Raw genomic sequence first — 24720 nt, 5'->3', positions numbered from 1 at the left:
AAATGGAAGCCAAATGAAAACATCTGAAGTTACCTCATCCCCCTCCAATAAACAAACAAGACAGCAAACAACTCTATGTAATTTGTGGGGGCCTTGGAGAAAATAAAACCCTTGTAAAATGACTGTGTAAACTACCATAAACTTAATCCAATTCTAGCAGTGATCACAGACATACTCTCTCTCTGACCTACAAATCATAGCTACTTGAGAAGTAACCTCCTGAAGATATTTGGCTAATGAATTTTTTCCATTCTAATTACATTTTATCAGAAACAGTTTGCATTCACATGGGGGCAATATTAACATATGACTTCGGGTTAAAGCTATTCTAACTTTCCTATTCTGTCATAACAGTCCAAACACATGTAGATCTCCTCACCTACTACACAGATGGCCTCATGCAGATGAACAGAAGAATAAGCCAGTGGTGGTTGGAACCCTTGGTGTACTTGATAGCATGCACATGCTCCATAGATGCTTTAAAAGACTCAAGACTTGATACTTAGAAATTTCTAAGGCTACACTGTGTGGGATATATGTCAGAACATCCCATCCAAAGAAAAAGACCAACTTCTGGGATTTGAGCATTAGGTCAAAGTGGAGGAAAAGGGATTGAACTCACCATTCTCATAAAAAGGTACAGGCTTCTGCACTGCTGAAGATGCTATGTGGCCAGCCAGGACAGAGCAGTACTACACAGAGATAAGGATCCATTACCTCTGCCTATGTTGCTCCTGTAGCACATGTTCCCTATGTCTACTGTCAGTAATTTATATGGGGTTAAAGAGTATATACTTTTCTGTGTTACTAACTCCCATTAGGACTGAGGGGCCTGTATCATTGGAGTCAAGGGGAAAGCTGCCACAGCTTCCTGGATCTGAGTCTGGCTTCGGGGACACAGCTGCCTCTAGGCATTCTTGAGTCCTTGTCTTCCTCCTCCTAACCAGGGCTGGACAGTGAAAAGGTGGCAAGCCTCGAGGCTTGCTGGTATTGGGCCTGAGCAAAGGTAGTATGTGCTGAATGGTAACAAGTAGCTAGGGACAAGATTCCTCTTGGATGTTGACTCCCAGGGTTGGGGAAGGCTCTGTGTGACAATGTAATTGTGTATGAGCGAAGGCATGTGGGATCTGTGAATTAGCAAGGTACAGCTACTGCTCCAGCCTGACCAGACAGCCAAATAAAGGAGTTGTCTTGGCAGTCCCTCTCCCCCAAAACTGCTAAAAATAAATACAAATATATAAACCATGTTCTCTCTATTTTTCAAATAGAGAGAATAACAAAAACTAAAAGACAGTGACAAATGTGAGGGAATAAACAAATGAGATGGTTCATATGATTACCCTACCTTACTGCCTGGTGACATTTTGAAGTGATCTGTCAGTTGGGGAGTAGGAAGTAGCTAGAACTTACACAGCAGGAGGTACAGGAAAGGGTACTACTCAAACAATGGGTTCCAGAAAGCCACAGAAATTCTCTTTGGAGTGGGTAGTAATGACCTAAAGTAAGGTTAAAAAAAAAACCAAAAAACTCCTGAACAGGCAGGGTGTGGTGGTGCACAAACAGAAGCCAAACAAGATTCTAAGTTAAAGGGCTAGCCCAGGCTACATAAGGAGTTTGAAGCCAGCTTGGGCTACCAAAAAACAAAGCCACAATCCAAAGGCTTATGCCTGTGATCCTAACTACTCAGGAGGCTGAGATTTGAGGACTGCAGTTCAAAGATAGCACAAGAAGGAAAATCCCTTAATTCCTATGAACCACCAAAAAGCCAGAGGAGAACAGAGGCTCAAGTGGTAGAGTACAAGCCTTGAACACAGAAGCTCAGTAACAGCACCTAGGCCCCAAGTTCAAGCCACAATCATGTGGACAGGAGAGGGCTCCCGAAAAAAGGATTAACTGGGCCAAAATGTCAATGTTGTTAGATTAGTGGAACAATGACCAAAACTTTCACAGAGACAGGAAGAGCTCCTTTTCTCATCAGCCAGACTATAAAACTCACACCATTCTTCCTGGAATATTCAGAATGCTTTGGACTCAAGAGAGTCCAGGCTAAATAGTACTCTAGTGCTAGACAACATAGCTCAAAGCAAGATCCAAAAGTTGGCTTCCTAGATAGTTACTTAAGGCCCTTTCAAACAGTTACACTTCCAAACTGCTTCCAAGTTACTTGAATCAAAAATATCTTTCTAGCCACTTCAAGATAAAATTCACAATTTGGAGCACCAAATCAAATACTCTGGATATAAAGAAACAGGAGGAACAAAAAAAAAAGAGCTAGACTTAGAAGGAAAATAAATCAAAATTGACTTCCCAGGCATAGTAGTATATACCTATCATCCCTGAGGAGGTAGAAGGATCAAACTGGACTACATATAAAGATCTCTCAACAAACAGAAAATGAACAACAAGAAAAAACTCAATTACTAAGGCAACAGAATTAGCAAAAAGACATTTCAAAGTTTATTTTATATGTATAGTCCTTATTCTAAGATGACACAAAGAAGAGTAAACATGTAAGAGGCATTTTTTAAAAAATTAGGGCTAAAGGTGTAACTCAAGAGATAGAGTGCTTGCCTAATTTACACAAGGTCATAGGTTAAATTCCAAGAAAGAAAGAAAGAGACAAGCAAGAGGGAACAAAGATACTATTGAAGATTTTAAAAAATGCACAAAAAGAAACATACACTGGGTAAAACTAACAACGAAGAATGGTTTTAAGAATAATAAGGACAAAAACACAGAAATTAGAAAAAAAAAAGACCAAATATAAACACAGTACCAATGAGCTACATGGGCTAACTTTGTTTAGCCTAACATAACTAGTCACAACTTGGGGGACAAAACAGTAAAAATTTTAGAATGGTATTCTCCAAATTTGATGAAAACTATAATCCCACAAATGATTTACAAAGCAAGCACAGGAAATCAGAGGAGGAACAGATGAAGTGGCTCATAGCCATCATCTCAGATACTTAGGAGGCAGAGATCAGGAGGATTATGGTTCAAACCAGTCCAGGCAAAATGTTAGCAAGACCCTCATCTCAACTGAGGACTTACACCTGTCATCTTAAGTTATGGGGAAGGCATAGTTAAGAGATTCTAGGCCTGCCCAAGCAAAAATGCAAAACTCATTCTGAGAAGTAAAGCAAAAAAGGGCTAGAGAACCTGCTTGGTTTCACATTATAGCCTAACTGCTTTAAAAGTAATAGAGAAGACTAAAAAAGCAGCAGAGAAAGAAAACAAATTACATAAGGAGAAACGAGAATTAAAATTACAGTGGTTGTCAAAAATAACTCAATCTACAAGATGCTGAAAATAATATCATTAAAGACTGGCATGCAGGGAGGGGGGGAGAGGTGAGGATTATGGATTATGTATGCAAAGAGAGAATGATGACACTACTAACCTGAAATTCTATTCCTAGTCATAATACTCTTCAACATGAAATATTTTCAAATAAGGGACAACAAAATTTTGTCATCTGCAGACCTGCTCTACAAAAAAAAAAAAAGTTAAAAGTCCTCCATTAGCAGACACTAGACACTATGTTGAAAATGAACTATACAACTTGAGGGTGGGGACAGGAGACAAAAACAGAAGAGAGGGAAGGGGTGACACTAAGAAGAAATGTGTTCTTTACCTGATTTATATAACTTTAACCCCCCTGTACATCATCTTTATAATAACAATAAAAATATTTTAGAGTCCTTTATAATGGAAGAAAACAATACGAGATGGGAATCCAGATCTAAACAAAGGAATGAAGAAAGCTGCAAAAGGCAAAGGTATTTTTTTCTAGTTTCAGTTATGTGTTCTTTACTGACAGGTTATTTTTTTTTGTCGGTCATGGGGCTTGAACTCTGGGCCTGGGAGCTGTCCTTCAGCTCTTCAGCTCAAGGTGAGCGCTCTACCACTTGAGCTACAATGCCATTTCCGGTTTTCTAGTGATTTATTGGAGATAGGAGTCTCACAGTCTTTCCTGCCCCGGCTGGCTTTGAACCGCGATCCTCAGATCTCAGCCTCCTGAGCAGATAGGATTACAGGCGTGAGCCACCAGTGTCCTTACTAGGTGCTGGTGGCTCATGCCTGAAATCCTAGCTAGTCAGGAGGCTAGAATCTGAGCATTATAATCTGAAGCCAGCCCTGGCAGGTCAGTCTGTGAAAACTTGGTTTTTAAAAAAAATTTTTTTTAAATTCTTTTTGGCATTACTGGGGATTGAACCCATGTACTTGTTTATGTGGTCAAGGCTGGCCAAGACCCTATCTGAAAAACAAGCTCAAATAAAAAGAACTGGAAGGATGGCTCAAATAGCAGAGCATTTGCCTAGCAAGCTTTGGAGCCTTGAGTTCAAAGAAAAAGAAAAACAAAACACCACTCTGATGTACACAAAACTGTGAGGGGTTACCATAAGTAAGTATACTTCAGAAAGTGAAGATCTTGGGAAATTTTACACTTTATAAATTCAGAAATCCAAAAGCAAAAACAAAAGCTCTATTTACTGTTTTCAACATTTCCACGCACATGTACACTACTTTTACATGAATCAATGTGTTGTGGTAATGCATTTCATGAAACCAAGTTTGCATATATATAATGAATTAGAATTCTCTTTCTACACTTTAGTAACAGAAGTGATGCAAACACAAATACACAGCATAATGCAAAGTGCAGTATTAAAAAAGAACAAGAAAAAAGAAAACTGCTAATTTTTAAAATGGGAAAAACTACAAAGAAAATTCAACATCGAAAGTGTTTTGAAGGGATAGATAATGAGTGACTGCAAGAAAATAGTCTGCAAGAGCTCATGGACTTTCAAGGCCATGAGCTATAGTTTGAGTCTTGAGCTGCATTGGAATAGCTGCTTCTTTTTCTTTTAGGGGCATGCTCTCCTTGGAGAATATTTTTCTTCATGACACACTGCTCTTTAAAAAAAAATTCCTCGCCGGGCGCTGGTGGCTCACGCCTGTAATCCTAGCTACTCAGGAGGCTGAGATCTGAGGATCGCGGTTCAAAGCCAGCCTGGGCAGGAGAGACCGTGAGACTCCTATCTCCAATAAACCACCAGGAAACCGGAAGTGGTAGAGCACTTGCCTTGAGCTGAAGAGCTGAGGGACAGCGCCCAGGCCCAGAGTTCAAGCCCCACAACTGGCCAAAAAAAAAAAAAAAAAAAAAATTCCTCTATGATTTGATATACACTGACATAAAAATTACTATTCCACTATCCTATCTTCTGTGCCATATTTCTACATAGTATTTGGATAAGCAAAACTCCATCCCAAATGTACTTATATATAGACCACAAATTTGGCAGAAAGAATATTGGTGATGAAACAATAACACTTGTGTAAATGACATATACATTATGATGTTCAACCCAGACAATAACTTGGCTGGCTCCTTCAAGCAAATGCTATTTTAATTCAGCAAAAGCCCCTGGAGCCAGGTGCCAGTGGCTCACGCCTGTCATCCTAGTTACTCAGGAGGCTGAGATCTGAGGATCACAGTTCAAAGCCAGCCTGGGCAGTAAAGTCTGTGAGACTCACCGCCAATTAACTAGGAGAAAACTGGATGTGGTCTTGTGGAGTGCAGAACTTCCATAACTGGACCTACTAGCTGAGAGTAGGCTAGCATTAAAGATCACTACAATTTTCCGAGATTCTCAACTAAACATATGCCATACAATTTCTTCTATTTTCATTTTCATGTGAGAGAATATCTTCAGTTCATCATTAAGAATGCCACTCAATACCTGGCAAAGAACTAGAAAGTAACTTCCCAGTTTTAAAGACTGGGTGAAACTATCACACACAAGTCTGAGGTTGACCTTAGTTTTACTTGTTTGATTTCTCTGCCTGAAAAGGATAAAGTTTACCACTCAAGGTTCTAGAATCTCTTCAAGTATCTGAAAGTTCATCTAGTTATTCACCAGAAATCCCCTTACTGCAGATGGACATCCTGGCCATGTGAACATGAAGTTCCTTTCCCCACAAAATTCATAACATGACTGCATACTAATTAAAATATCTGCATTATTCCTATCCAGAGTTGACCAATCATAAATGATGAGACGGAAAGTTGTCTAAATTTTGGGAGACATGTTTTTCTGACAACTATTTAACTCTGCATTTGCAGCATGACAAGAGATAATAAGTAAATGAATGCCTGTGATTATGTCTCTATAAAATTTTATTAAGCTAGGCACTAGCGGCTAATGTTTCTAATCCTAGCTACTCTGGGGAATGAGATCTGAGTCATAAGGTTCAAAGCTAGCCTAGGCACAAAAGTTTGTAAGATTCTTACCTCCAATTAACTATCAAAAAAGCAAGAAGTAGAGGTATAATTCAAGTGGTAGATTAGCAGCTGTGAGCAAAAAAAAAAACCCAACAACTGGGAATATGAGGCCCTAAATTCAAGCCCCAGTACCACCTCCACCCCCATGCTAATTTATTAACAAAATAACGGTAGGCTAATTCAGTCTTCAGACAGTACTTCACAAAATCTTTGAAATATATGATAAAAAAAATCTACCAATTAAGATAAGCCATATAAATTCTGGTAAAGATCTATCTCCCACATGGAAACTGAAAACACCCACTTTTCCTTCCTTTTCTTTACCTTTCTTTGCCATTACTTTTTCTGTTTTTTTTTTTTTTTTTTGGTGATTTTGAATCAAGAGTCTCCCACTTGCTAAACAGGCATCCTACCATTTTCCTTGCATTGGGTATTTTCAAGATAAAGTTTTGCTTTATGCCAGACTGGCCTGGACTACAATCCTATCTGTGCTTCCCTTTGTCACTGGGATGAAAGGCACACAACACTATGCTCAGCCATGGATTTAGATGAAGTTTTATATACTTTTATAACTGGGCTGGTGTTAAGCCACAATCCCCCAATCTCTCAGAATTACAGGTCTGAGCCATCATCTGGACAGACGTTTTTTTAAGCCTCCTGTATGACTAAATCATGGACAAATTATCCAAGTGTTTACTACCCATCAGATAAATAACTGTTAAACTTTGAATCTGAGGCTAATGATACCAGCCTGGTAGCAGTGTCTCACACTTGTAATCTAAGGTGCATAGAAGGCCAAAACCCAAAGGATTGTAGTTCAAAGCCAGTCTGAGTAGAAAAGTCTGCGAGATTCCATCTCCAAAATAGCCAGCAAGTAGTCTGTCTGGAGGCTCAAGTGATAAAGAATATCAGCTGACTGGGCACACAAACTGAGCATGTATGGGGAACCAAGTTTAAACTTGAATACCAGCAAAAAAGACAGAAGGAAGAAAGGAGGAGGAGGAAGCAGCAACAGCTAGTAATACCAAGAAACAAGCACTACACAGAACTCTACTTTGGCAGCTAGCGATAGTAGTAAAGTCTGGCAACATATGCAGCACGTAGCACAGATGGCCAGTCCTGTAAGCTGTGGGAATCACTATACAGTGCTATAGTAACTACAACAGATTACAGTGACAAAAAAAGAATGGGCCATGGTTGTACAGCCCAAGACTGTTGCTTCAGTACTCCAAGCTACTCTGCAGCTCCCCAAAAATCCTTTTAACAGAATTCAATTTTGTTGAATACAAGTAACAGCACTTATAAGCCTGAACCAGCATCATCAACACTAGGGAACTTAGCATAAAAGAGAAAAAAAAAAAACCGCAAATTCTCAGGCCCTACCTGCAAATTTCTGGGAATGTGGCACCAAAATCAGTGGTTTAATAAGTCCTACCAGAGGCTCTTATGCACTACAGTTTGAAAGACATTTCTGTATAGGTAGACTGTGTTGCTCTAGATTTGAAGACTGGAAATTATCACTAGTAAAGCCTATGCCTTTCAATGCTAAGTCTTCAAAAGAAGGCCAAACAAAACACCTTTCTAGCTGGGTAACGGCTATCTATTCAAGAAGGTTGAGATCTGAGGACTGTAGTTCTAAGCCAGCCCAAGTGGGAAAGTCTCTTACCTCCACTTAACCACTAAAAAAGCCAGACGTAGAGCTGTAGCTCAAGTGTAGAGGGCTACCCTTGAGCCAAATAGCTCAGGAATGGCACTCAGACCCTGAGTTCAAGCCCCAGAACCAGCATAAAATTTTTAAAAACATAATTTAAAAAAAAAACCCTCCTAGAGCAAAGGATATTTGTAGTAACAATCTGATTCTTTCTCTTTTTTAATGTGGAGTGGGTGTGGCAATTTATACAGGACAGCAAAGAGCTGTTGACAATGTAATATTAGGCTTAGAAAGGGGCTTCTTCAGACTTTTGTTCAAATTGCTTGTGAGATAGGCTTGAGATACTGCATTATATAAGGTTCTTGATGTGTTTTAAATCAATAAAATCTATTAAAAGCCTTCTCAGCCACTCCAAAAAAGAGAAAGGAAAGAGAGAACCCTAGCATAGACAGAGACTGAAAGTCTTGGTAGTCACAAATTTAAACAGGGGACCCAAGGGGAAAACTAATAATTTAGGGAGAAAATACTGGGAAACTACTTTGTGGAGCCCAAAAAAGGGAAGTCATGAGGAAGATAGAAAATAACCATTTAGGGTGTGATGATTTCCCAGATAAGTAACATCTGCTGCTGTAACTATAATCATAAAGCCCTGAGGAAATTATACAGGGATATTAGAACAAACATCAGGCAAAGATTAAGAACAAAATAATGGGTTTCACCTGAGCAGTAAGAAAGGTAAGGGGGTGGTGATGACTCAGAACAGTCATGTACTATATAACATCTCAGTCCACAACTGACCCCATATGAGAGCCTGTAAGATGATAATGAGATGAAAGATTCCTAGGGCTTGATTACCTTACAGCTGTAGCAGTGTTGTGGTGCAATACATTAGCGCTATATTTGCAATGATTCTAGAATAAACACACCCAGTGTGCTGCCATCTATATAAAAGTATAGCAGATACAATGAAAATGACTCTTACCAATTGAGGTATGTATACTATGCTTTTTATTGGTATTTTAAAGTTCACTTCTCCTTACATTATATTGTTAAGTTTATGGCCTGGAGATATGCCTCAGACAGAGGGTCTGCCCAGCATAAGGCCTTGGGGTTCAACGCCTAGTGCAAGTGTGAACACATGTGCACACAGACAGATAGACAGAGACACAGAGACACACACACACACACACACACACACACACACACACACAGCGCTCACTGTGAAAAATCTTGTAAGGGAAGGGGAGACACTGTCCAAAAAGAAACATGCTCTTTGCCTGACTGATGTAACTGTAACCCCTCAATACATAACCCGTATAATAAAAAAAGGTTAACTATGTCACCTTACACTAGACACTAGGAATACTTTCATACCAGTTTGCTACATCTGTCCACTCTATCAAGAGCAAGTGGTTTGTGTAAGTACTCTCTGTGATGTTCACACAACCACAAAATTGCCTAAGAACGTATTTCTCAAAACACGTCCCTGTCGTTAACAGATGTGACTGTACTTTCTAACGTGCGGCAGCCACACTCTCTCAGTGAGGCAGCTGTGAGTGAAGGTGGGTAAACAGGTGGCAAGGCCGTTGCCACCGACCACAGAACAACTCTTTCTGTACCTCCCGAGCAATCCAGACCTTCAGCACGTGTAGAAACAGTCTGTGAACTTCCAATTGCATTTTGTTAAATGGAATATTAAATTCAGACTTCTGTACTATGAGAGGTTAATGATTCTTTTGAATATACATTTCTACTTAAGCTTATTTATTTTTGGTGGTAGTCCTGGGGCTTGAAACTCAGGGCCTGAGCACTATCCTTCCGCATTTGGTGTGCGTTTTTTTAATCATTTATTTTTCTTTTTGAGGTTGTTCTTTTTTCTTTTTGCTTATGTGGTGCTGAGGAATCGAACCCAGGGCCTCAGGCATGCAAGGCAAGCGCTCTACCACTGAGCCAACTTCCCAACCCCTTATTTTTCTTTTTAACTTATATTAAATATAATTTTATTGCTTTGAAGGTGTTGTAAAGAGGGATTATAGTTTCACAATTCAAGTCATGATTACATTTCTTTTCGGACAACATAACCCCTTCCTTCATTTACCTCCCTGAGTGCTTTCACGCAAAGCTAGCATTCTACCTCTTGAGCCACATTTCTACTTCTGGTTTTTTGGTGGTTAGAGATCGAAATCTTACAGACTTTCCTAACTAGGAAATCCTCAGGTAACAGCCTCTTGAGGAGCTAGGATTAGCCACTAGCACCTGGCTCTAACATTTCTTGAAACAAATGATAATGGAGTCACAACATACCAACACCTATGGGATAAGAGGGACATTTATAGCAATCATTGTCTTCACCAAAAAAGCAAGAAGGGGGGCTGGGAATATGGCTCAGTGGTAGAGCGCTTGCCTTGCATGCCAGAGGGCCTGGGTTCGATTCCTCAGTACCACATAAGCAAAAAAGAAAAAAAAGCCATTAGTGGCGCTGTGGCTCAAGTGGTAGAGCGCTAGCCTTGAGCTGAAGAGCTGAGGGATAGCACCCAGGCCCACAATTCAGGCCCCACGACCGGACCCCAAAGAAAACAAAAACAAAAAAGCACGAAGGGAAGTGATGCTGTAGCTCAAACTGGTAGAGCACTAGCTTTGAACAAAAGGAGCTCAGGGACAGCACCCATGCCCCAAGGTCAAGCCCCATGACTGACAGCCCTCCCTGACAAAAAAAAGTAGGAAGATCTCAATCTATCACTATCATCTAAAAGAACTGGAAAATAAGAAATCCAAGGAAAGAATAAATGAAGATGAGATGAAATGAACACACAAAATAATACACAAGATCAGCAAGGGTATTCTTGTCCTGTTTCAGGATGGCACCTGACTTCAAACATACTTAGAAAGCTATACAGTAATCAAGTTACATGGCAGTGGCCATCAAAACAGACATGAATGAGCTGGGCAGTGGTGGCTCACGCCTGTAATCCTAGCTACTCAGAAGGCTGAGATCTGAGGATCACGGTTCAAAGCCAGCCCAGGCAGGAAAGTCCGTGAAACTCTTATCTCCAATAAACCACCAGAAAACCAGAAGTGGTGCTGTCAGTCAAGTGGTAGAGTGCTTGCCTTGAACTGAAGAGCTGAGGGACAACTCCCAGGCCCAGAGTTCAAGCCCTACAACAGACCAAAAAACAAAAAAACAAAAACAAAAACAAAAAAACAGGCATGAATGGTGGCAAACACCTATAATCCCAATAGTTGGGAAGCTGAGGCAGGAAGATGATAAATTCCAGGATAGCACAGACTGGGCTACATCAAAATAAAATATCAAACAACAACAACAACAACAAAAATCCACCCAAAATAAACAACATAACATCAAACACAGAAACCCAAGTAACAGAAAAAAAGCCTGAAAATAAACTCACTCATCTTTAACTGATTGATTTTCAGCAAACATGCTAAGAATAGGCACTGGAAAAGGAACGGTTTTCAGTAAATAATATAAGGAAAACTGGATGTCCAGATGCAGAAGAATTAAACTAGACCCCACCAATAGTAGTTAGGAAAATCAACCAAAATGGTATAAAGACTTAAATATGCCACCTGTGGTGGCTCACATCTCTTCTTCTAGCTACTTGGAAGGCAAAGATGGGCAGGACTGAGGTTGGCGTTAGCCCAGGCTCATGAGATCCCCATCTCAACCAATAGAGGAGTACAATAGCATGTTTCTGTCATACCAGCTATATGGACTGGTCACAATTCCAGGCAAACCTGGGCAAAAAAAGTTCATGAGACCCCCATCTCAACAGAAAAACTTACATGTGGTCATGCACACCTGTTTTCCCAGCTATGGGAGAGATATAAATAAATTATGCTCTAAGCAATCCTGGTCAAAACAATCTGAGACCCTATCTCAAAAATAGCCGGAGCAAAAAGAAATAGAAGCAGGTGCCGGGCGCTGGTGGCTCACGCCTATAATCCTAGCTACTCAGGAGGCTGAGATCTGAGGATCGCGGTTCAAAGCCAGCCCGGGCAGGAGAGACCGTGAGACTCCTATCTCCAATAAACCACCAGAAAACCGGAAGTGGCGCTGTAGCTCAAGTGGTAGAGCGCTCACCTTGAGCTGAAGAGCTGAGGGACAGTGCCCAGGCCAGTTCAAGCCCCACGACCGACAAAAAAAAAAAAAAGAAATAGAAGCAGGTTTTAGCAGTGGGTGATTGGCTAGGAAGCTTAAAGCCCTTAATTCAAACTTCAATACTGGGGGGGGGGTCAGGGAAAGCTTCTAAATAAGTCATGAAACTAGAAATGAAACAAGAAAAGACAACTATTTGAGGACACTGAAATGGCCAAGAACTTTTTGAATAAGATGTCAAAGAACAGGAAACAGAAGCAAAAATAGACAAATGGGATCATAAATTTAAAACCTTTTGCACACCAAAGGAAAGAGTAAAGAGCCAACTTACAAAAAAATATTTCTCAACTATACATTTGATATATGCAGAATATGTAAGGAATTCACAGAGCCCAATAGCAATACAATAAATGAGCAACAGACCTAAAATTGGTATTTTCCAAAAGAAGGCATACAAATGGAAACAGGATTGTGAAAAACATGTTCAGTATCACTAGCCACCAGGGAACTACACATCAAAACCACAATGAGATACCACCTCACTCCAAGGAGACTGGCAACTATCAGAAACACAAAGGATCAAAAGTGCTGACAGGACATGGTGAAGGAAAGCAAACCTCACATGGTGTAGCAGAAATGGAACTCCGTACAGTCTTTATGGAGAATATGGTGGCTTCTCAGAGAACTAAAACAAGAATGACTACATGGTCCAGTAATCCCACTACTGGGTATGTACCTAAAATAAATGAAATCAATCTGCTCAACATGTGTACTTCCACATTAATTGAAATGCTATATTCACAACAGCCAAGAAATAGAAACAATGTAAGTTTCTATCAAATGATTGTACAAACTGTGACAGATACATAACGCTATAACTATTCAGCCCTAAAAAGTGTGGGAATGTTCCATTTTCAACAATATGGCTGGGACTGGCGCTCATTATGTTAACCAAAATAAGCCAAGACCATGAGGACATCACTACAAGTATCACAACAACAATCTAAAGAAGTTGGTCTGTGAAGCTGGGAGTAGAATGGTGGATAGCAGAGGTGTGGACACTGAGAGGGAGGGAGGGGTCTGGGAAACACTGATAATAGGCACTAAGTTAGAATTAGATATAAGATGGGCTGGTGTGCCGTTGCTCAGTAGGTTAAGTATAGATGATAGTATCTTTTTTTTTTTTATTTCAAGAGCTATAAGAAAGCATTTGAATGTTTTCACCATAAAGAAACATGAAGAGAGAAATTACCCCTTTGAATATTACCTAATGGATACGTTAAAACACTACATGGTACCCCATAAATATATACCACTTATTTGGTGTTTCTGGGTTTGCCTGCTCCCTAGGCAGGCAAGATGTGAGCCAAATCTTCAGTCTGGATAAGTGCAGTTTTTGGGTATTTGTTAAAAAAATTCCAGCTAGCAGGTGGCTCACAACTCTAATTCTCAAGAGGCTGAGGATTGCAGTTGGAAGCCAGCCCAGGCAGGAAAGCCCATGAGACTCTACCCTCCAATAAATTACCAAAAAAGCTCAAGTGGAGCTGTGGTTCAAGTGGTAAAATGTTAACTTAGAACAAAAAGAAGCTCAGAGACAGTGCTCAGGCCCTGAGTTCAAGCCTCAGAATCAGAGCACAAACAAATTAAAAAACAAACTTGAATTCTATTATTCAAAAATATGACTATATCATACAAAATTTTATGTGTCAAAATAAAGCACAAAACAAATTATTTGTACAATGAGAATGAGAACATAACTTCCTTTGGATACAAAATTTTAAATGATTAAAGATTAAAGAGCTAAAATATTAAAGAGCAGAAAAAGCCGGAAGTGGCGCCATGGTGCTAGCCTTGAGCTGAAGAGCTGAGGGACAGCGCCCAGGCCCAGATTTCAGACCCCACAACTGACTAAAGAAATAGAAACAAGTTTCTTGAACAAAGAGCTGATTTCAGTAGTAAAGAAATTGTAAATTTGGAACATCTTTTTATGCAATAGAGCAAAAAGTACTGAAAAGACTAGTGAACCCATGTGAAATGCACATGAAAGCTGACTTCACAATGCTTCCACCGGCTAAATTTGGGACAATTTAACAATCAAGAATGACAACCGTGAATATAAAAGAATAATCCCTGAATTCATGTGATGAAAAGGAGGAAACACAATGACAACTGGAAAGCTCTTTTACAGGAAGAAAAAAAAACACACACAACAGTAAATGTAGAAGGAATAGAGAATCAGAAAATTATCAGTGTGGCAGTCAAATGATAGACGATTCAGGCAGAATCCGATAGTGGAGAACAGAAGAAAAAGAGAAGGATCAGGAGATGCTGCTGGAGAAGGCTGTATACCTGGCTGACTAATCTCAAGCACAACATATCCAAAGAATTCCATGATCAGTTCTTTGATTTAGGTGACAGTGTTTAGCACCTTCATCGGTCCAGTTTAGGAAATCATCATTTCTCAGTGGTAAGTAAATACACCCTTCTGGTCCCATATAGACCATTCTTTTCATGGCTGCCAGAGTGAGCTTCCTGAAAGCCAATTCCAAACTGCTTAATGAAAAGAGAACCCAGTCCTTCATGATCTAGATAGTTAACCCAATGTTCTAACTGCCCAGGTGACCCGTATGTACATACTGTGCTCATTTTGTGGCCTTTGAACAAAAATGTTATTTTTTCAAGAGACACACCTCTTCTTCACCTAATTTTTTACATATCTCAAAAATCCCAAAAGGATTCTCTTTCCACAAACAATTCCAATGGTATCTGCTACCCATTATTTTTCTCCTCCAACAGGCTTCCTACAAACTCTTGAATACTTGCTACTTATAATTATCACAGTATATTATAGTGCTTATTGTAAATGTCTGCAACTTGTCTATATCTTGATGAAAACAATGCATTTAATCTCTTATTTCTGACACTAAAAACAAGTGCTTAAAAATTATTTACTACAAAGCATTTGTAAGTCTTCAAAAAACACACAAAAACCCATGTATTCGGTGTGCTTCAGAGAGTTGTCTGATGAGTCCATAAATAATCCACACCCCAGGCCTGTAACACTCCCAACTTCTATTAAACACAAAAAAACAAAACTTACTGTGATGAAATCTTTCTATATTAACTGAATATTCTTAAGAAGCTAAATTAAAACCAGCTACCTGTTCTACCTGAAAACAAAGTTATAAAACAAAATACACTGGTTACAGGAGGCTCACACCTATAATCTTAGCTACTCAGTAGACTGAGTTCTGAGAATTTCAGTTCAAAGCCAGCCTAGGGAGACAAATCCAAACAACTCACTCCACTTAACCAGTAAAGAGCAGGAACTGGAGGTATACCTCAACTGACAGAGCCCTAGCTGCATGCACACATGCATGCGTACACACACACACACACACATCCAGAAAACAAATACATAATGTTATTAAGAAATCATTTATCAGCCAGGAGCTGGTGGCTCAGGCCTGTAATCTTAGCTACTCAGGAGGCTGAGATCTGATGATCATGGTTCAAAGTCAGACAGGTTAAGTCCATGAGACTCTTTATCTCCAGTTAATCACCAGGAAACCAGAAATGGCATTGTGGCTCAAGTGGTAGAGCACTTGCCTTGAGCTGAATAGCTCACAAACAGCACTCAGGCCCAAAGTTCAAGACCCACAACCGACAAAAAAAGAAATCATTTATCAAGCACATACATTTTCTTTTCTTTTTGTTGGTCATGGGGCGTGAACTCAGGGCTTGTTGGCTGTCCCTAAGCTCTTTTTTGTTCAAGGCTAGGGCTGTACTACTTTTAGCCACAGCTCCATTTCCAGTTTTCTGGAGATTAATTGAAGACAAGTCTCATGGAATTTCCTGCCTGGGATGGCTTTGAATGCTGATCCTCAGATCTCAGCCTTCTGAGTAACTAGGATTACAGGCGTAAGCCACTAGCACAAATATTTTCTTTCTACATAAAACTTAAGAATTAAAAACTTCTATTAAGGGAAGGTGGCTCAGTGGTAGAGTGCTTGCCTCGCATGCCATGAGGCCCTGGGTTTGATTTCTAAGCACCACATAAACAGAAAAAGCCGGAAGTGGCACTGTGGCTCAAGTGGTAGAGCATTAGCCTTGAGCTAAAGAATTGAGGGACAGTGCCCAGGCCCAGAGTTCAGGCCCCATGACTAGCAAAAAAAAAAAAAAAAAAATTCTATTAAATTAACATGAGTTATCTTAAATTACACAATTGAACCTTAAAATTCTTGGGGCTGGATATAAAAATTCATGGATGCCCAAGTTTCTTATACAAAATGTGTAAATGTGTAGTACTTGCCTTTAATCTACCCCATATACTTTGAGATGGCAGGGGGAATCTCACTATGTTGCCCAATCTGGTCTTGAGCTGCTGGGCTTAAGTAATCCTTTCTCCTCCATCTCCCGAGTAAATGGGACTACAGACATGGCTTCTCCCAAATACTTTAAATTATCTCTGATTTTAAAACTTAAAAATCCAAAAGCAGAAATACATAATGCTATTAAGAAATCATTTATCAGAGCTGGGCGCTGGTGGCTCATGCCTGTAATCCTAGCTATTCAGGAGGCTGAGATCTGAGGATCATGGTTCAAAGCTAGCCAGGACAGGAAAGTCCGTGAGACTCTTATCTCCATTAAACTACTAGAAAACCGGAAGTGGTGCTGTGGCTCAAGCGGTAGAGTACTCAACTTGAGCTGAAGAGCACAAGGACGGCATCCAAGCCCAGAGTTCAAGCCCCACGATCAAAAAAAAAAAAAAAGAAATCACTTATCAAGCTCATTTCTTTTTAAAAAATCAGTGATGATTTAAAGTATTTGGGAGATTACCTATACCACCATAAAAATGTTATAAAACTAGGCTGGGCGCCAGTGGCTCATGCCTGTAATCCTAGCTACTCAGGAGGTTGAGACCTGAGGATTGTGGTTCAAAGCCAACCCAGGCAGGAGTGTCCATGAAACTCTTATCTCCAACAAATCACTCAGGAAACTGGAATTGGTGCTATGGCTCCAGTGGTAGAGTTCTAGCCTTGAGCTGGAAGAGCTGAGGAGCAGCGCCCAGGCCCAGAGTTCAAGCCCCAGGACTGACTGACTGACAGAGACACACAGACAGACACACACACAGTTATATAACTCACTGTTACACTGTACGGTTGGAAGGAATGATGACATGAGGAGAATATGTTTAGTACAGACACAATTTTCCCCTTGAATAGTTTCAAACCTTGGGGGGAGGGGGTAGCACACATGACAGATAAGCATTTCACCACTGAGTTACGTACCCAGTCTCTTCCCAAAGAATTTCCAATCCATGGTTAGTTGAATCTACAGGTGTGAAACTTGTGGCTACTCAGAGACCAATATCATAGAGCATATGTAAGACATGACTAAACAGATATGTATTCGTAGGGGGAAAATGCAGCCATGTCAAATAGTATCAAAAGTTCAAAGTTCAACAGGTAGTCTAAAGTGAACTGTTCTGAAGAAGGGAAGGCCAACGGGGTTGTTTTACTGGACTAAGGAAGTCAGATGAGTCATGTGGCCTTAAGCAAGACTTTTTCTGTCTCCAGGGTTCATTTCTGAATTTGTATGAACTGACATGCTTCCCGTCACCACCAACACACACACAACTATAGTACTGCTGAAAGTGCTATGTTCACATGTGCCTGCCATTTTCACTATATACTAAGAAGTGTCCTACCCCATGACCCTCAATGTCCCTGCCACATGCCAAAGTCCCAAGGCCCTCCATTTGCCAAAGTTTACAGAAAACTAATGAGCAATGTGTCTCACTTTTAGATGAACACTAACATCAAATACTGCTTATTTCTCCACAACAGAGAATTCCCTCCCTCCCTCCCTCCTCTTCTCTCTCTTTCCCTTCTTTCTTGTGCCAGTCCTGGGGCTTGAACTCAGGGCTGAGGCGCTGTCCCCAAGCCTCTTTTAACTCAAGGCTAGTGCTCTACTGCTTGAGCCACAGCACCACCTTTGGCTTTTTCTGGGCAGTTTACCGGAGATAAAGAGTCTCATGGATTTTATTGCCTGGGTTGGCTTCAAACCACAATCCTCAGATCTCGGCCTCTTGAGTAGCTAGGATTACATGCATGAGCCACCAGCACCCAGCTTTAGAATTTTCAACAAAGTAGTTCACCCTGCTTTTATTTACAGCCACCCTTTAGTTTTCTGAGGCCAGTCCAAGGTAAAAACAAGTGGCAAACACAATTTGTAGAGCTCTAACCTTTCAAGGCCAGGACACTGATAGCTCCTCCTCTTTGGGGGACTCTGAGGGAAAGTTCTTCAGCCTCTTAGAAACAGAACCACTTGGTGTCAAAACTCCCAGATAACCACAGCTTTGCCTCACACTGGAGATTTCCAATTCATGTAGAACAAGGTACTTTAAAAAAAAAAAGTTTTTTGATAACATTCCCTTGTACATCCAGTTGTGTTTACAATGAGGGCCCAGGGGCCTAGAAGCATAAAAACATTGTTTTTTGCTTTCCAAGGAACCCTCTGAATGTACATTTGCTGTGGAAACACACAACAGAATCTTTGTTCTGCCACCCTCAGGGACATGCAGTGACTCACTCAAAAATGTCTCCAAGTACAATGGTATCCTTTTGCCGGTTCAGAAACAAATGAAACATCTACATGTTTACCGTCAAAGACTATTATTTTAAATTCTCACAGACTAATGATTACAAAAATACTAAACTTTACTGGTTTTTTTCAGTCCTAGCTGTCCTCTGTTGGTTTGAAAATAAGACATCGTTCTTTTAAAAATTTATCTCTGGTTTTACTAGGCATTATATTAGCACCTATTTGAGCATGAAATTTTTCCCAGCAGAAGTTTTAACTTATCTGGTGAAAAAATATAAAAGTGAAAACTGACATTTATATCTCTGTTTTCTGCATTGTTTTGAAGCTATACACTAGTTCCTGTTCCAAAATAAAACTTAAGCTTCCTTCATCTGAATTGTCTCTCGACAACTGACAGCTAAAGCAGTGTATGATTTATTTTATGCAACTTCTAATAAGAGGAAATAGCAAGATTTGCAAGCTTCAATTCTTTTCCCCCCAGCACTCCAAGTAGTAGACAGGTAGTAATGAGTGTACTTCCCCACACTGGTTTTCTTTGTGAAGTCATTTACTCTGTAAATACGTGGTACACATTGGGAGATAAGGGCAATAACAGCAATTATAGCACAATAATCACTATGATAGGAGGTGAAAAGGTATCCTGGAAACACAGAGGAATGGAAAAGGAAGGAGACCCAAATCTACAGATCAGTACTAGGGATAAGATTTTACTGCACAGCTAGAATTTGCTAAGAGGACAATGAGCCAGACAGAGGAACAGCAAGTAAATACACATGGCTAATGTTCACCGAGTATCATTTTGAAGGCACACTGCTAATGCTTTACATATAGTATCTCATTTACTCACAAGACAATCACAAAAAAGTCATTTTGTTTTTAGGGATTTTCCTAGGGTCATTCAAATTCTCAGTACTGGACACCAGATGTGAACTCTGCTTTTCTAAGTAAAAATTCCAAGGCTCAAGGGGTGTGGTGACTGGTGGCACTCACATGCAATCCCAGAACTCGGGAGGCTAAAGCAGGAGGACGGCAGATTCAAAGCCAGTCTAGGTATAATAAGACCAGCCTGGACTACATAGTGAGACCCTATATCTAACAAAACAAAACAAACCCTCTCAACCCCAAATCTCCAGGGCTTATAAAAATACACTGTACAATTCCCATTTGATAGAAATCAGACAGGAGAGAATGTGACACAATGGGAAACATTCAATCGAAATGACTGAGCTATCTATAAATATTAAAGCTGATTAAAGCATTCGAACAGGTACAGGTTCTAATTTAAGAAGTGAAAGGTGAACATGGGTATTGAAAGTAAGCATGGGTGTTATTTTCCATATATATGGCCTAGCTGAGAAAAAGTGTGTTAGCATCTTTACAAATATAGTTGTATGTCACTCAAGGGACATGTGCTCAGAAATGCTATCATTTGCAAGTTGTGTCATCATGCAAGTGTTAGTTGCCATACACAAACTAAGATGGTTACTAGGAAATTTAACGTAGAGAACCCCTGCCACTTGTACAGAGTCTGGTAACTTGACATATGAATGTATTTGAAGGTGGGGAGTGGTAAGGCACACGTATCAGGCAGAGGATCACAGAGCACCTTGTATTTTTCCTCTTCCTAACAGAACCAAACTCATAAATGGTATACAGCTCATAAATGGCATAATTGTTGTCTGAACTTTCTGGTGTCTTACTTATTCTTTATTCAATCCATTGCTGAAATCATTCTGACAAGGGCAGTCCCAAGTATTTACAAAGTCTTCACTTTTCTGGAGTTGCCCACAGAAACTGACCTTAGTGAATAGTGACTTCTTTCTGAAATGCCTTCCCATAATAGCACTCTTCTGTTCTCCTAATCTCCAAAATAATCTTTCATTCTTCTTTTTTTTTTTCTTTCCGGTGTAACAGGCCTTCACCTCAGTGCCTCAGGCCTTCCTGAAGCTTTTTTTCCACAAGGCTGTAGTTTTAGTGTTTGAGCCACACCTCCACTTCCTGTCTTTTTTGCTGATAAATTGGAGATAAGTGTCTTGGATTTGGCTGCTCAGGCTGGCTTTGAAGGGCAATTCTCAGATCTCAGCCTCCTGACTGGCTAGGACTGCAGGCCTGTGTGAACCGCCAGTGCCCACCTCCCATCCTTTTCATATTAGAGCACACCAGAGATCTATCCTTGGCCCTTTTACATTCTCACTTTGCATTTTCACCATGGGCATTCCCACCACACCTAAGAGTTCACCTATAACTCATATACTGCAGACGCTCAAATTCATACCCATAGCCTGGTATGGCATGAAGCTCCAAATGCTTACTGAGCATTCCCTGTGGGAGACTTGCAAACTCCTCAAAACTGAATCCACTAATACTCTGCTCCTTGATCAATCTTAAGAACATACTATTATTTATACAATTCAAAAACCTAACACTCGTGTGATTACTGTTTTGTTCTGACACCAAATCCAAGAAAACGACATGACAACTTTGCCATAGACTTTGCCCTGGCCCTACTACAGTGCATCTAGGACAAATGCAGCATCTTATTCCAAGATTAGGTCTACACAGAGTGAGGTAGACAATACAAAAAGTAGGCCAAAGTAAGTCAGGAGCTAAAGGATGTGCAGATTAAGACTTAGGAGAGCTCCTAGAAAGGAGATTCAAGGTCCAGTCCAGAGGCAAAATGCAAAGATGCCTTACAATCCTCATGGCTCTCAGAAGGAATACACACAATTCCACTCAAATGAAATTCAAAACCATGAAGAACAAATCTATAGTGATCGAAGCAGAAAAGCAGTTTCCCTTGGGAAAGGATACTGACAGAGAAAGAAAGGCTAAATTTCTGGAGCATTGGTAATATTCTATAATCTGCACTGGGATCTATGCAGTTAAATACATTTGCAAGAGGTAATCTGTCTGTATACTTAAAAGTATGCAGACTTTATTAAATATGTTTTATACTCAATTTCAAAGTTAAAATAGTTTAGTGGAGAGCAGACCCTCCCTTTCCAATCACTGACCAGGCTGGGCTCATTTTACCTCTTTACTATCTCATTATCCCATCAATTGCTGATACTGTAACCAGGACACCTGAATTACTGCATGCACTTCTTTAAACAAAACTATCTGGTAGTTTCCCTATTATCTTTAAATAGTCCAGGAAGAGTCTTACTTTCACAAAGTAACATATACCAATTTAGACAAATGTTGTATGTTCATCCTTTATATCTACTATAAACCTCCCTGCTTCTTAAATCCTTCCCCCCACACAACCCCAAGTACATCTTCAAATGCTTAAAGTAATCTAAATTCATCTAAGTTCCTCTTTAACCTGTTCTTTTGGCATGGCAAACAGCTACTCTTTTAATTCCCAAAAGCGATTAGCAATAGCTTATAGTGTTCATCTATATGTAGGTAGTGGGAAATAAATTCTAAGAAATTCAATCAGATCCAAATATCAGAAACATCACACTAGGGCTGGTGAACTGGTTCAAGCATTAGAACACCAGCCCAACCAGTGTGAGGTTCTAAAATCAAACATCAATTACCCCCCTCCCCCCCCACACAATGTTATTTAACTTATTTATCATCTGCTTGTCAATCCAATAGACTGTCAGAACCACTAGAACTTATTTTATTTATTAGTATGTCCTAGTACACAGAATAGTACCTTCAACAGGTAGGTTCTCGATAAGTACAGAGCTTATGTATTTGTAACAGACCTTTAAAAGTCATTGGCTTTGTACAATTACATAACAATTTTTTTCAAGTGCACAGAACTACTAAGGATCTTCTGCAAGCAGAAAGTTGTGAGAATTCCATCAAATTATTTACCAGAATTAATCATCACTAGGATTCAGATTTTCATTTTCGTATATCAGACACTTTGCCACAAATTCTAAACTCATTCAAAAGCAAAGCCAATGAATGAAGCAGTTAACATGTTTTGCTGCTAGATAAAAGAGCTCTATTTAATGAACTATGTATGTAGCCAGTTGTTTAGTATTCCCTTGCACGACGCTGCTCTTCCAGTAAAACAAGACACAGTACTTACCACAGCACGCACTACTAGCAACTATAACTGCACAGTTTAGCTTTAAAATATCAGTTTCAAACTAGGTAATTATGCCATAAAAAGTAGGATTTGCCATTAATTCACTCATTTAGCCTAAGTAATGTTTAAAAGTAAAACCTGCAGTCTACATCATAAACCTTGCAAATTACCTAATGATATAAAAACTCTGGGGGAATTCTACTTTTCAAATTGATTGCTTTCACTTGGCTCGCAGTAACTCCAAGTCATCACTGGGAAATTTAAGACACATGAGATTACAACTGCAAAGAGAAAAATGGTAAATTTTGCCTAGCTCAATGCACAGTTCAGGACCTCCAATAACAAATTTTGACCTATTATAGCTTTGGTGATAGCTTTAAAAAAAAATGTCATGTCCCAAAAGTTGGGCCCAAAGTTCCTGAAACTTAAGTAAATGAAGCACTGTAAAACTGAAACTCAAGTGACAAAGAGAACTATATCATTTACTGGAATTTAAAAGAAGACAATCCATTCACACAGGCGTTGCATTTTATCTTGGTTTAGGAAACACACCACTGGATGTAGAAACTTTACCAGGAAACTTCTCCAGCAAACCCCCCTCTCAAAAAAACTCCAAGTAGGGGATGGGAAGGTGGCTCAGTGGTAGAGCACTTCCCTTATATGCACGAGGCCCTGGGTTCGATTCCTCAGCACCACATAAGCAGAAAAAGCCGGAAGTGGCGCTGTGGCTCAAAAGGTAGAGAGAGCTTGAGGGGTCAGCGTTCAGGCCCCAAGACTGACACAAAACAAAAAACTCCGAATACTCTGTAAAGGAGACTCCAATTGACTTAACAGGTGTTTGTTATCTGCCTGAAAACACACAGTTTTAGGCAAACGAAAACAGCTGATGCTATTACAGCTACGGAGGAAAAAAGAAACTGGTATGCAATCATCAAGTCCTGTAAGCTTTCCACTCAACTGACAGTACGGGAGGAGCAGAAGAGGAGGAGCACTGCAGAGCTAGGAAGGGACTGGAAAACTTCTTTTTTAATCTTTTTTTTTTTGGGGGGGGGGAAGTTGTTCTAAACTCCAGTACGGGGTCAGTTACCTTTGACATGGTGACCATGTCTACCCCGACAAACTTCCCGAGTTCACATCTGGCCTAACTCGGGCCGGTGCGGGCAGACGCCGGCAGGAACGGGGGCCGCCCTCGCCCCTCGCCCCGCGGCCCCGGCAGGTGCGAGCTCCCGCGAAGCCCGCGACAGCCGCCGGCGGGGTGCGGACCCAGCCCGGGCCGCACGTCGGGGTCACCCTCTCCCCCCCCCACACTCCCTCCGGGTCCTCCCGGGGTTTCTCACCTCAGGCGTCCGCTCCGGCGGCTTCTTCCTCAGCGCCTGCCGAGCGCCAGGGTCCACGGGCGAGTTCATGGCCGCCCCCCCTCCCGCCCTCCCCCCTGCCCAACCTTCCTACGCTTTCCCCCCCCTAGCAGCTCCCCGGACAGCCCATTTCACCTCACGTCGGGGGTGTGCCCTCCCAAGAAAGGCAGGGAACCCCGAGCTGTCCCGAGATTTAAGACACACGCACTCACTCACAACACACAACCTCCGAGCAAACAAACTCTTCGCACCGCCCGCCCGGGGCCCTCAGCCCACGCGCGACTGGCTAGAGAGAAGCCCGCGCGCGCAGGGGCAAGGGGGGGGGGAAGACGGAGGTGGGGCGAGTGCGCAGGCGCGCGCGCGTGTGTGAGCACGCCAACGAGCGCCGGCGGGTGACGTAAGCACTGGGGCGGGGACAGTGAAGATCTTTTCCAGCCCTTTTTCGTGGTGGGTATTAAGACGCATCGCGAGACTTTGCGCCTTCGACCTCGGCCGTGGGGAGACTGACTCAGAATTGTGGCTTCCGCCTCGGCAGCTTCCGGTAGTCGGAGGGGGAGGGGCGGGGGAGGGCCGGAAACGCCCGGAAAGGAAAAGAACTGTAGGCAAATGCGGAAGCGGGTGTGAGCGTCGCCTCTCACACTGTGACCCCCCCGG

At 41.0% G+C, this 24720-nt stretch overlaps 1 protein-coding gene across 3 annotated transcripts in view; it reads right to left on the bottom strand.

Annotated features, from left to right (window-relative positions):
• Nucleotides 1-24378, bottom strand: part of Rapgef6 (Rap guanine nucleotide exchange factor (GEF) 6) — a 147888-nt gene extending 123510 nt beyond the window's left edge. For all 3 annotated transcript variants that reach the window (XM_013033804.1, XM_013033807.1, XM_013033806.1), the window contains exon 1: nt 24049-24378. In XM_013033804.1, the coding sequence (XP_012889258.1) occupies nt 24049-24117 (69 nt within the window). In that variant the 5' untranslated portion in view covers nt 24118-24378. The remainder of the gene's footprint in view (nt 1-24048) is intronic.
• Nucleotides 24379-24720: the final 342 nt, after the last annotated feature.

Source organism: Dipodomys ordii, unplaced genomic scaffold, assembly GCF_000151885.1.
Source record: "Dipodomys ordii isolate 6190 unplaced genomic scaffold, Dord_2.0 Scaffold177, whole genome shotgun sequence".
In the NCBI taxonomy this organism is placed as follows: Eukaryota; Metazoa; Chordata; class Mammalia; order Rodentia; family Heteromyidae; genus Dipodomys; species Dipodomys ordii.
This window is presented reverse-complemented; position numbering and strand designations above follow the sequence as displayed.